The sequence below is a fragment of the Cervus elaphus genome, chromosome 28 (genome assembly GCF_910594005.1).
Source record: "Cervus elaphus chromosome 28, mCerEla1.1, whole genome shotgun sequence".
Classification (NCBI taxonomy): domain Eukaryota; kingdom Metazoa; phylum Chordata; class Mammalia; order Artiodactyla; family Cervidae; genus Cervus; species Cervus elaphus.
In genome coordinates this window covers 31,438,176-31,452,311 of record NC_057842.1, presented here as the reverse complement: position 1 = coordinate 31,452,311, position 14,136 = coordinate 31,438,176, and the positions used below count along the sequence as shown (strand labels likewise).

Sequence of the window (14,136 nt, the reverse complement as noted above, 5' to 3'; positions counted from 1 at the left end):
TAGCCATAGAGTCTGATGCATTTTTTGTTTTGAGATATACTTCTAAACTTTTGAGATTGACATCAAAATGCTTAATTGCAGTTTGGAGCTTAATTGAAATTTGGAACTTAATTTCATTATGTTTCTATTGCTATTAACAGGAACAAAATGATGGTCTGAGGTGTTACGGAAGGACTGAAAAGTTTTTGAGGTTCATATGTGTCAGCTACTTTTGGAGGATCATAACACTGATACTTTCAATTTTTTTCAGAATGGCCAGAGTTTTCTGGTTTTGGATGAACAAAGATTTGCAAAAGAAATTCTTCCCAAATACTTCAAGCACAATAACATGGCAAGCTTTGTGAGGCAACTGAATATGTGTAAGTAAGAACAACAGTTTAATTGGAGTACTGTCATCAGTCACTGATTAAACCATTTTCCTCCCATTAGGATGATAAAGGAAAATATATTCATAGACGCACCATTAATTTTTAAGTTTTTTACTTTTGTCTATTTAACTTACCTGAATTTTCAATGTATTTCAGATGGTTTTCGTAAAGTAGTACATATTGATTCTGGAATTGTGAAGCAGGAACGAGATGGTCCTGTTGAATTTCAACATCCTTACTTCAAACAAGGCCAGGATGACTTACTGGAGAACATTAAAAGGAAGGTGAGTTATTGTTAACATGATTTAATTAGGGCATTAACATGTAGTATACTTGGTCAAGATGTATTTCATTTGTTGAAAGTAAAAATGTACTGAAATACACAGATTTTGTTGGGGACAATTTAGACTAATAATGCTTTAATTATGCCTTCTGTGTATTTTCTTATTTTTCCTCTGTGTTCAGCTGTACAGGGCTCAGTCTTTAAATACTTTTTTAGAGGGAAGGAAATGTTTACATTCTGACTTAGGATAAGGAGTCAACTGTATTGTGATGGCTCACTCCTTATAATTTAGCTTAAAAAACATAAGCTCCTACTAGAAAGACAGCTGCTTAGAAGGCCTTTTTCTGTAATTGACTGCTGAATAGCCTGTGCCCAAAGTTAAGTCCCTTATATATAGTAGATATTTAATAACAACATTTTTGAATGTATATCTTTTGCTGAAATGAGATATTTTGACTAAATCCACAAAGGGAGGTGGGGATAAAAGGGTAGTGAACCATGAAAGAACATGGCCTTAGTGTGCAGCTATTCTGCATAAATTTAATTAAAAGTGGAATGTGATAATAAAGAGGCTTGGGGGAATTACAGGAAATTTAGCAGAAGGAAATTTAAAAAAAGCCCTTAAGTTGCTTCTGTTCATGGAAACTTTTCCACATTGAAAATAAATAAATAGATTATTCTTCATCCTCTCTGTGAGCCATGAATGCTGTTCTTCTCCTGGGCTTTTGGAACTGGATCTTACCTTCTTGACAGGCTACAAAACCTTTTATAACAAGAAGACTTTGAGTTATAGCCACAGTGTTTAGTATTTGTTTAATTTCCTACATTTACTTTTTGAAAGGTTTCATCTTCAAAACCAGAAGAAAATAAAATTCGTCAGGAAGATTTAACAAAAATTATAAGTAGTGCTCAAAAGGTTCAAATAAAGCAAGAAACAATTGAGTCCAGGCTTTCTGAATTAAAAAGGTAAAGTATTTCCAAATATAATCATCATAACAGGGGTTGGTGTTTGAGTGTGTGTGTGTTTGAAAGTTTAGAGGTTGGTGCTTTAGGTAACTAGATTATGTTGTTGAAGCCAAGATCAAAAACCATTTTTTTTTAAGTATTAATTCCCTCTATTTTTATTGGTAGCCATAGACTTTACCCCAATATTATGTTTTCATGATGGAGGTGAAAAGAATATATATAAACTTGGGCAATCAAAACAATTTGATGCACAGTCTTACTAATGAAATAATAGATCATTAAAGTTGGTGTAGGAAATTATGATTATCTTTAAGTTGACTTTCATTTGTTCACACACATGTGAGGACCACAAGCTGTAAAAACTACATATGTCACCCGTCCTTTCTTCTATAGAAATTTCTTAAGACATTTTCTATGTGGCCTATCTCTTAGGAAAAAGTAGGACACAAAAAATAGGGGGAAAAGGTCACAAGAGACTTGGCCTACTTGATACTTTACATAGACTTGAGAAGGCCATAGTCATACTTTTTCTCTACAGAAAAAAAATTTTTTTTTTTTTAAACTGGAATTTTTGGCACCATTATTCTAACGCCACATTAACAACTTGTATATAAAGTAGACCTATATTTCTGTTCTTAATAAGTGGCTAGAACCCTTCTGAATGTAAATAGGCACGGAGATCTTAAAGAGCCATTATTTTATGTATTGTCTTTCCCATTTGTAACATAGGTCATTACTTTAGCTATTCTTAACTCAAGTATTTTCATTGAGAGTAAACTTGAACTTTGAGTCCCTTTGTGAATAAGCATTAATTTTAAGCTTACTCATTCTGCTTGTTTTATTTAAACTCTTGTGTTGGTTTACTGTGTGTATCTTGTGTCTACTGAAGTGTCCTTTGACCCAGTTCCTTGAATCTCAGGTTTAGCTTTTAAGGCGTGGGATTCCAAATTTATCCTGTAAATCTTCGTGGTAACCATTCTCCTACTTATCTCTAGTAGGCAAATGACAGTATATTTATATTTCTGAGTCAGAGAAAGTACAGTTATTATTCAGTAAGTATTAAAATATTATTTTCTGTACTTCTATATTTAAATTCAGTATCTTTTGTAATAGTTTGGATTGAGGAAGATCGCTTTTGTGGAAGTTAACAAAAGAGCAAAAATTAAAGCATTTAATAGATGAATTCTTTCACGTCTTACTCAAAATTATCATTGCTACTAACATTTAATAATTGCAGTTTTCATAGACGATGAGTGAGGGAAAAAATAAAGCTGTTGCTACTGGACATGTAATTGGTTTGTCATGTATTTGTGTGTGTGTGTGCTTGCTTGTATCTGACACTTTGCAACTCCATGGGATGTAGCGCACCAGGCTCCTCTGTCCATGGGATTTTCCAAGCAAGAATACTGGAGTGGGTTGCCATTTCCTTCTCCCGGGGATCTTCCCGACCCAGGGATTGAACCTCTGTCTCTTGCGTCTCCTGGATCGCAGGCAAATGCTTTACCACAGTGCCATCTGAAAAGCCCCTGTCATGTATTTGGGTATGCCTTAAAACAAGAAACATTTTTTAATACTTTAAAAAACCCAAACATTTATATGATTGTATTTGAGACAGATCTTTAGACTGTTTTCTAGTCTCGATAGTCTGTAGTCCTACATCAGCACTTACCCAACCGTGTCTGTGTGACCTTGAGTCAGTCTTCTCAGTTAGCTGAGTCTCAGTCTCCTCTCTAAAAGAGAGAGAATTCTTTTCTTGACAGATTTTAGAAAAGTTTAAGTAATACACATAAAATGTTGAGAATAGTGCCTGGCATAACAAGTGTTGAGTAAATGTCACTTCCTTTTAAGAATTGTTTCCTAAGCACAAGTCCTGAATTCACATGGTAACCATATTGAAAAGTTAATTTTTTAAATAAGAAATAATGAACCAGATTGTCAGAGGAGTAAATGGCCTACTATTGTATGCATGTAGGTGTGTGTCTTAGTTTTTGAATATATGTATTGCCATGAGTACAGGGTACTACTGTTAGGAAGTAAAGATTCTGCAGTTGTGTCAAGGTTAGTTGCCATTCTGTGTAACTGAACCAAAATTTTCCTACTCTCACAAACATATGTAGTAAAAACTAGTTTATGTCTCTGGTGTTCTTAATTAAAGATGTTGAGATCTGGCTTTTCTGACTGAATTTTTAAAATTTTTATTTTTGATAAATGAAACAGTGAGAATGAGTCCCTTTGGAAGGAGGTGTCTGAATTACGAGCAAAACATGCACAACAGCAACAAGTTATTCGAAAGGTGAGTTTTTTCTCTATGACTATAATCTGCATTTAATGAGTACCATTTGTGACCCTCAAAAAACCTCTGTTGAATAGTCAGTGATTGATCTTAGTTTCTTATGTATATTGGGTACACAGAAGTAAAACTATGAAATCAAGCCAAGTGTTACATACTCTTTTTAATAAAAAAATTTCTCATTAGCTTAATATAATCATACTATACTTCCAGCTAATGTTTCTTTAGCTTTTAGTAAGATCTTTTCCCTGATAAAACAACTTTAATATACTTCATTCTTAGGAGCATAATTAACACAGTACTAATTTTTTAACATATGTAAAAGACATTTATACTGAGTCAAATTTTTTAATTTTGTTTTACTGTTATTTTACTCTAAAAGGCAAAGATATGACCATGAAAGATAAATGACTAATATTTTCAAAGCAGCTGAACAAAAAAATTAGTTATCAAAGTATGTCATTATTAGCCTGTGCAGAAAAGCAGTTAAGGTAGTGGTGTACTATAAATCCTAAATTTTAGTATCTGAGCTGAAAATTACTGGGGGAACTGAAAATCTCCTTGCTGCATTGTGTCCTTGTGATTTAATCTTCTCATATCAGCTTTCATACGTTAATAAGAGGTGAAACATAAAAGTAATTAAGGCATCTATTTTTTGCTCATGAGTAAACTGTACTCTCAAGTTTAAGCAACAGGTTTTATGGGGGGAGGGAGGGTGGGAGAGCTTCAGTTTGTTCCTACTGGGAGGCCATTAGCTAAAAATAGGAGTATGACTGAAAGGATCTGGATGTAGTGGAGAGGTTTAGAATACAGAGATGAATGGTAGCTGCACCCTTTGGCCTGTAGTCAAAATAGATACACTGATTAATTTTAAAAACAAGTTTACAAGGGAAGGTTGAATGTAAGATTCAGTTTTTATTGTTTAGTCCAAGTACTTGTATTTTTAAAATTTCCATAGTTGATTCCAACTTGAAGCCCTATTTAGGAATACCTAGTTTTAAATGATAGCTGTATCTTAACCTGTGCTTTATTTTAAAAAAATCTGTATCTTTTTCAGATACACAATACAAAACAATGTTTTGGTTAAATGTTAACTCTTAATACTTCATAATTTTTTGTTGTTTTTTCCTTCAAAGCAAGGCTAGTTGGTAAAATACTTAATATTTCAGTTTTTTATGAAAGTGAGCATTCTATCTCCTCAAATTTGAGTTTGAACCTATGTGTTTTAGTGGGGTTAGGAAGTTTCCCTAATGCATGATAGATTGCTGATAATTTTTTCCCTATTCCTGGAGTTTGTTTCTAACTCTGCCATTTACTCTTTGGCCTTGGATTAACTGGAATAATATATTGGAGGTATCTGTTAGACAACTTGTCAGGTACAGAAGTCCAGTGATATAAATGTTAAATGCCTCATCTTCTTCTGGAAACAGACTCTGTACAACATAGTGCCAAAGTGTCAAAAGAGAGCTGAAGTTTACAACAAATTTCACGAGAAATTTAGCCAGCGTTTCATGTTCTTATAAATTCCACTAACTAATGTTTTTAGAATTTTCCCTAACAGTTTTTTATAAATTAACAAAAATAATTAAACTGTTTCATACGTATCGTTAAGGTTAATTGTTGTCTTTTCATCAGCTGTCAGCATTTCCTTTTAAACAAGTAAATTTAGTGGCTAACCTCCTTTGCGTAGACTCTGTTGTCATTTAGTCACTAAGTCATGTCCCATTCTTGGTGACCCCCACGCCAGGGGGACATCATGCCAGGTCCCCCTGTGCCTCACCGTCTCCCAGAATTTGCCCAGGTTCGTGTCCATTGAATCGGTGATGCCATCCAACCATCTCATCCTGTCGCCCCCTTCTCCTCCTGCTTTCAATCTTTCCCAGCTTCAGAGCCTTTCCACTGAGTCTGCTCTTCACATCAGGTGGCCAGAGTATTGGAGCTTTTGCTTCAGCATCAGTCCTTCCAATAAACATTCATTTTGACCTATCTGTAGACACCACAGTTCGAAAGCATCATAGACTAATGCCGTCTAACTCTTCAATTAAAACATTTGTATTTTCTCTGTGGAAAAGTTAATATTGGTTGTAAGGCAAGCCATTTAGTAGCCTCATTTGGGGGAGAGTGTTCAATATTAAAGCTATACATTATGTATTTTCAGTTGTCAGTTCTCTTTAATCATGTAGTTATATTTTATAAGCTTGTACAAGGAACTCTTCTGCAAAGATTCTAGATAGTTGTCAGTCACTTGGCCTTTATTCATAGCATCTCAGTGATATACTGGTTTTCATAGTTGACTTCTTTAACTCCTTTAGGCAGTGCAGTTTCAAGGCGTACCCTGAACCAGTGATTGGCACATTTGCATCAGTATCACCTGGAGCTCTTGCTAGTGAGCAGTACACATCACTGGACCCTATTCGCAGAATTTTAGAGCATTTCTGGAGTGGGGTAGAGAATTTGAATGTCTAAAAGGCACCTAGGCCAATGCTGCTGGTCCATGGACCATATTTTAAGAAAAACCATCGTAAAATATAAAGAATTGATTGCATGTCTGGATCTGTTTAATAGTTTTTTCTAAATTTAATGATACTGAAAATCAGCTTCCTGATTGTCATCTGGAAGCTTTGACAGATGTTCAGTGTCTCAGTAATTTTCTAGAATTAGCCAATAACTTTTATAACTTGAAAACATTATGATCTGAGAGAGTTGGCAATCTCTTTTGTTTCTAATTGTGTTACCCAGTATAAGAAATAATTGAACTGAATATTGGATAGATAAATAGGTGGATGGCAGGGGAGGAAGCTAGATATAGATATATGGGAAGATGGATGTCCTAGGTACCTCTGTGTCTTAAGTAGCAGCAACTTTATCACAGGTTATTCTGCCTGGAAGTTGGTATGTTTTTTTAAGTATCATTATAAGATGCATCCAAATTTAAAGTGTTATTAAATGTGAAAGCTTATGTGACTAAGAATAGAGGACATATAGTACCTGAATTAATTTTATAAGACTTGTATTCGGAAGAATTAGGAATCTATGATGGAATATTTCCTGTATTTTCCTTTTAGATTGTCCAGTTTATTGTTACATTGGTTCAGAATAACCAACTTGTGAGTTTAAAACGTAAAAGGTAAGTTTTTATGATAATTCATTTTGACCTACCTATAGACAACCAAACATGTTAGAGTTTAATCATGAGAGGCCTTCATTTGCTTAATATGCCTGTTGTCCCAGATGAACGGTCCCTCCTTCTTTATTCTCTTTCAACATTTCAAGAGTGGTATTGTTTCTACCATTGTCATCTTGCTGTTTTTGAGAGATAGGATAGGCTGAATGGTCATTTTACATACATATGGTTGATAAAGAATTTGTTTTTCATTTACAGTAGCAAATTATTGTGGCATTAGAAGGCCTCATGAGAAACTGTTAAAAGAGGATATATGCTGAAGAAAACAAAAAATTTTTACTTGTTTAAATTTTTATCTCATGTTTAATCCATTCATAAGGGTCTTTAAAAATCTGTGTATTGACTGTGGGTTGTATTACCCATAAATGTGAATAACTACCTTTGTCACACTTTAAAAAAACAGTGGGCAAAGGAATAGGAGAAGGAGAAAAAGATTAAAAAGATGGTCTTGTAAGGCTGAGGATTTTAGCAGACCTTGTTTATCCTTACAGCTTATGCTGTGAAAATAACTCTGCTTCTACTAATTCTTTGTGATACTACCTTTTTTTTTTTTTTCAAAACTATGTAAGTACCGTAAAGAGTTACATAGTTCAGTCACAATGAAGTGTATTTGGGGAGAGTAATTTATTATGTTTATTATAACAGATAATACAGAAGAATGGAGAAATAAAAGTCCTAGACACACTTATCCCCCAGTTTCTATTTCTAAGATGTAATCTTTTTTAAGAGTTTCTTTGACCCTTACTGAAATTTTTTATTCATTGTTAAAGTGAGTGTATTTATATATGGGTAAATTATTAGAAGCAACTTAAACTCCTTGTATATTTGCTTCACCAAACTTCATATATATCCTCTGATTTTTCAGGCCTCTACTTCTGAACACTAATGGGGCCCAAAAGAAGAATTTGTTTCAGCACATAGTAAAAGAACCAGCTGATAATCACCATCATAAAGTAATTTTTCAAATTCTGTTTTCTGTTTATTATCTCAAACTAAATTTTATACAGCTGTATTTCATGCATTTAAAAAAGTTTACTGAATAATATTAACTGCTCATCCTCCAGCTTTTAAAAATCATGCCAGTTTTTATTATTTAATTTAGATTATTTTAAGAAATAAACTATTACACATAGTTGTCTCAGTTGCCTATTTCCAAGTTAGTTTTTCTTTCCCTCTCACTCTCGCCTCTCATCCAGCGATAAATCACTATCTTGAATTAGTATTTATTATTCCCATGACTATTTGATGTGTGAATACATGAACAGTATTTGGTATTACTTTGTATACCTCTGTTGTGAAAGTCTGCTCAGTTGTGTCCGACTCTTGGGACCCAATGGGCTGTAGCTCTCCAGGATCTTCTGTCCCAGACAAGAATACTGGAGTACGTTGCCATTTCCTTCTCCAGGAGTTCTTCCTGACCCAGGGACCAAACCCGAGTCTCCTGCATTGTAGTTGCAGGTATATTCTTTACCATCTGAGCCACCAAGGAAAGCCTGTATATGTCTAAAATTATTTTGTACATATCCATTTGCAGTGTGGCTTTTTTTACTTGGTCTTTTGCGATTTATTAAACATAGAGATTTAGTTCATCTTAACTACTCTGTGGGATTAATTGAATATTATGATAAGGCAATTATGTACTTGTCCATTGGTTATTTTAAGTTTTTTCTAGCTTTTACTATAAATGTACACAGACTAGACTGCTTGAGTATAGCAACTGCAAAAAATATTTTTGTTTACTTCCATTTTTATTACAAGCTCTCTGGATAAATTGTCAAACTTATACCCAGTGGAAGATTAGTTGAATCCAGGCTTACTAATATCTGATTATCATTGTAACTTTAAAGTCTTAGAATTCTGAATACTGTTTTAGATTTATTATTAGGGTGTTGAGATTTTTGTTCTCAGGCAAGTTAGAGTCACCCAAACATCTGGTTCCTCTTCCCAGCGTTTCTAAATAATCAATGATACCTGTTTTTAGGATTGAAGATTCATGTAAATGGATGAAGATTTCATAATTTAATTTGATTTATATCTTATGCCTCTATGTTATCTAGTGTTGAAATTGATAGAAATTTGCATTATAATAATTACTTAAGTTTGCTCTGAAGAATTGAATGCTTTTTTATTAATGTACCTATGGTCTGAATACATCTGTAGCTGAATTAAAAAAAAAAAAAAATCATTGCCAAAAAGCCAAACTGACATCTAGCTGTAGGATAGTTGAAGTGGTTTTTTTTTTCCCCTGTTAAAGAAACCATCTCATGAGTCAGAATAAAACGTGTATAACAAGAGTAGCTGAAGATGAAATAATCCCCACCAGCCCAGTGGCCATCTGGTTATGCTTGAGATTTCTGAAGTCCTAAGCTTTTTAACTCTTTGGGTATAAGAAATACTTTAAGATTTGAAGGTCTTTTCTTAGAAACATTATGAGGTATGTCATCTTACAGTCCCTTACAATGAAAGAAATAGTTAAGTAGCATGCAGATAATAATACCTTATACCTTTGTGAATTGGTACTTCTAATACCAATTTAGTGTCTAAGTCCCATAAGGGCAGAGAAGATATGTTTTGCTTACCGTTGTATCTCAAAGCCCAATTACCATTTTTAAAATGATATGTTCTTTGGTAGTCAAAACAATTTGTTTTCTGATATATTTTCTACCTGATTTTTTTAGGTTCCACACAGTAGGACTGAAGGTTTAAAGTCAAGGGAGCGGATTTCAGATGATATCATTATTTATGACGTTACTGATGATAATGCAGATGAAGAAAATATCCCAGTTATTCCAGAAACTAATGAGGATGTTATATCTGATCCCTCCAAGTAAGGAGATTGTGACATTTATGTAAATAATACTTTTCTTAACAGATCTAAATTTAAAACTACTTTATTCTTTGATAAACTAATATCTCACCCATATTTTAATTGTTGAACTGAAAAATTAAGCCAAATTATTCAACCAAGTACCTCCCTCCTTCCAGTGAAAAGACTCTCAGCAAAAAGTAAGGAGAATTAACTCTGATTTTTAAGGTTTGGTGTTTAAGACCTTTAATTGATTATTCTTTGTACTCTTAAATTGTATGAAGTATCAATTTTTGTCCTTAAACTACACACACAAGAAAATTAGACCTTTTGTCAGGTGCTTTGCGGGGGGCGGGGGGTAGTTTCCCTGGAGAGTGACTGGATAGGGTGAATTTATTGAATTAGTCTGAAAATGTAATCGCTTATTTCTCACATTGCTAATCTAGCTGTAGCCAGTACCCTGATATTGTCATTGTTGAAGATGACAATGAAGATGAATATGCACCTGTCATCCAAAGTGGAGATCAGAGTGAACCGGCTGGAGACTCCCTGAGTTCAGGCAGTGATGGCTCCAGCCCCCTCATGTCTAGTGCTGTCCAGCTCAACGGCCCATCTAGCCTGACCACAGAAGACCCCGTGACCATGATGGATTCCATTCTAAATGATAACATCAATCTCCTAGGAAAGTGAGTGCTCATCTGGATGCCATTTAAATTTATTTGCATTCTTTTTTACTTCACATGTTCTTTTTCTCTTTGAATGATTTTACTTTCAGATTATGAACCCAGGTAGTCAACCTTTCTATTTTGGTCAGGACTGACCTCTGCAAATGTTAGTTTGAGAAAGCTTTGATTATTCCAAGATCAGTGTTGGGATTTTCTTGTCATTTCATTAGATTTATTTAATGAAATACTTGTTTTTTAATGTCTTAAAAGTGTGTGTGTTTTTGTGTATTTGTGTTTTTGTCAGGACTATGGAATAACACAATCTCTATTAAAGAGCTTACTTATAATATAAGAAAATAAGTTAGTAGCAAAGACCGGTAATAAGAGGTGAAACATTTTATAATTTATAATACAGAGGAAAAAGATAAATCAGACTATGTTATTGCAGAATTTTTTCCTTTAAAAACTAATGTTTTATATAAAGGCTGTAGGTTCTCAAATAACTGAATTTTTGAATCCTAAGTTCTGAATAGGATCTTTTAAGGTTAAGAATTGGTAAGGATTCAGTAGTTGCTAGGAATATTTTGCCTAGCAAGTTTGCAGTGTGATTATAAACATAAAAGCCAGGAAACCTATATCTAATTTTTTTTTTAATATCTTTTTTCCTTAGGGTTGAACTGTTGGATTATCTTGACAGTATTGATTGCAGTTTAGAGGACTTCCAAGCCATGCTGTCAGGAAGACAGTTTAGCATAGACCCAGATCTCCTGGTTGATGTAGGTACTTTGAATATTCTTTGTTGTACTATCAGTTTGTGTATATGTGAATATTATTTATAAATCAGTGCATCATTTTCTTGAATTCTACACTGTTTTTGCATTTCATTTATTTTAAATGGTTTTGTTAGAATGGACAGATGGTTTCAGGACAGTGAAGGAGGGTGGTCACTATTTGTCTCTGAGTAGAAGTTCAGTTAATCCCTCTGTAACAACATACCAACTCTTTTCAAAGTACTGTTAAATCCAGGTCTTGTCTGGACTTGTTGCTGTGTTACATTTTGCTCTAGAATAAATTGTCATTGAATAGAAATTAGTAGAAGTTTGTAGAAAAGATCATGGAGACACTTCTCAATATTTGGGAGTTAATTTTTCAGTCAGATGTACTATATGTTGTCATATTTGCTGTATTTAAACATTTTTTATATTTTGAGTTCCAAGATTCCCCTATTCCAGTCCTCACCAGCACCTGTATAAACTTGATTCCAGTGTTGTCTGGACTTTGAATCCTTGTCTATCATTTTTGGCACTAACCACCTTCCTTGCTTTATTTTGTCTTGTTCCTACCACTCCTGTCTCCCCTAGCTAAAGCTTCCTGTGTGGCCTGGTCTTATTCAGAAAAATCTTGTTCTCTCCTCTATTTCCATTTTGTGTTGTGTTTTTTTCTGGAAAACTTCTGGTTTTTTTTTTTGTATGTTTTTCCCTTAAAATGCAGCTTCTCTCACATCAGAAGATTCTGCACCTCTGAGCCACCTGGAAAGCCTTGTCAGTGTCAGATGACTGTTATTCTTCCTAAATCATTAGTGCCTCACAGGATGGATTTCACCTTCTTAGAAGATTCCTTTTCCATGTTACTCTCTAGTAAACTTAACATCCATACTAATGACCTGCTTCGAGTTGTTAACAGTGACTTGACAGCCCTTCTTGATTCTACAGTCTTTGTTCCCAGTCTGAATTTAGAGACCTTTTAGAGTATCTGTCCCTTACATCACATAGAAGGAAATAAAATCCTGTAATTCTTAACTCTCCACAGATCCTCTGTCTTCAACTAGGTCATTTAACTTTGGAACAGTTAACAAATTCTTTTGTCCTCACGACCTTATCTAGTCAATTCTTTCCTATTCACAGAGCATAATTCACCATAATTCACCATGCCCTAGTCCTCTCATCAGTTGTACAATCTCATATACTTTGTTTTTAGAAAGTAAGTACCTGTTTCCTCTTTAAAGCCAGTTTGTAGACCTGCCCTCTGCCACTCTATTTTTCTATCTCTAGCCTTGATCTTTCCCAACTGCCTTCAGTAGGTACAGGTAATCTCCATCTTATAAAACATTTTGATGTGTTGCTCTGCTCATATACCATTCTACTTCTCTAATCCTTATACTCCAAAACTGTAGAAATGAGTGGCTGTGTTTGTTATTTTTTTATTCCATATTTTCTTTTGAAGTTCTGGATTATCTTGACAGATATGTATCTGTCAAGTAAATCTGACTGTAAATATCTGTATTTACTCAAGTACTGTGCTGCCTTGGTTTACCTGTTGTAAATAGGCTGCAACTTTTTTTCACCCTAAATTAGGCCACTGGGCTAGTGGAAGAAGGTTTGTTTTGAATCAGACAGATTTGGGTTCCATTTTTGGCTCATGTTAATTATTAGCTATGTTATTAATCTTAGAAAAATTAACCTCCCTTGCTCAGTTTCCCCATCTATTAAATATGGATGATGCCTGACATAAAGGAATCTTTTGTAAAGATTATACGTAACTGACACTATTATTGTTTAACACTAGTGATTTTCTTCCATAGAACTTTCTATGTTGATTTCAAAGGCACTGGACCTCTTTGTTCTCTTCCTGTGTCCCTGACCATTCTGTTTCTTCTAAGAGCTTTTCTTTTTCTTGCTGTCTTACACCTATGGATATTCCCCAAAGTCCCCAGTCTTTTATCCTGTTTTTTTCTGCCTTTTCCTTTTTATGTCTTGCCTCTCAAGGGATTTTGGCTTGTAGGATTGCTCTCAAAAGTGTATCTCCAGCTCTTAATATTTTTTAAAGTAAACTTCACTTGAATTCTAATTCCATGCCTTTGGGATCATCAGTTACATCTTGCCTTAAATTCTTTGTGTTTAACACCAAACTTTTGTTTATTCTCTAAAGTAGCTACCTTTTACCTTTATTTTCTGTAGTGGTATCAGACTTCTCTTTACTGACACAGGATAGTAATCATAGTTATCTTGGCTTCTTTATCTCCCCATATACCAAGTCCTGTGTATTTTCCAGAATAGCATTCACAAACCGTGCCCACTTTCTGTTTCCACTGTTGCCTTTCTCATCTAAGACCTTCATTGTTTCATTCTTGAATTATGCAGTGTTGTTATAAAAAAAAAAAAATTACTCATAAGTTGCATTGTTCTCTGAAATGGAAAAGATAAGTATATGTGTGAATAAGTATGCTGAGAAGTTCATGGTTCTTGCTAGAGCTCAGTACTAAGTGACACTGTGGAATCAGTAGGAGAGACTTGACCTTGGAATTGAACCGTGTCAGTTCCTCGTACATGATCTCCTTTTTCTACTTGAGACCACGCGTCTGCTAGGAGTACATGAAGGTGTCCCGAGTCGGTGTGTCGGGGGTTGGGGCAAAGGAGGAGAGAGCTGTTTATGCTGCGGGGCCTCCTCAGATGTGTTCTTAGTGGGCACAGAACTGGTCAGGCCTCCAGGGCGTGTGCAGGCTGAACTGGTAGAGGTTGGCAGTGATGTGTATAGTCACCTACCTATAGTTAAGAAACCGAGCTGCTGCCTCTTC

At 34.6% G+C, this 14,136-nt stretch overlaps 1 protein-coding gene across 3 annotated transcripts in view; it reads left to right on the top strand.

The window, feature by feature from the left end:
* HSF2 (heat shock transcription factor 2) overlaps nucleotides 1-14,136 on the top strand; it is a 39,605-nt gene that overhangs the window by 17,391 nt on the left and 8,078 nt on the right. For all 3 annotated transcript variants that reach the window (XM_043890168.1, XM_043890167.1, XM_043890166.1), the window contains exons 2-10: nucleotides 251-359; nucleotides 525-652; nucleotides 1,493-1,617; nucleotides 3,835-3,910; nucleotides 6,973-7,034; nucleotides 7,957-8,044; nucleotides 9,770-9,918; nucleotides 10,344-10,583; nucleotides 11,233-11,338. In XM_043890168.1, coding sequence (XP_043746103.1) covers nucleotides 251-359; nucleotides 525-652; nucleotides 1,493-1,617; nucleotides 3,835-3,910; nucleotides 6,973-7,034; nucleotides 7,957-8,044; nucleotides 9,770-9,918; nucleotides 10,344-10,583; nucleotides 11,233-11,338 — 1,083 coding nt within the window. The remainder of the gene's footprint in view (nucleotides 1-250; nucleotides 360-524; nucleotides 653-1,492; nucleotides 1,618-3,834; nucleotides 3,911-6,972; nucleotides 7,035-7,956; nucleotides 8,045-9,769; nucleotides 9,919-10,343; nucleotides 10,584-11,232; nucleotides 11,339-14,136) is intronic.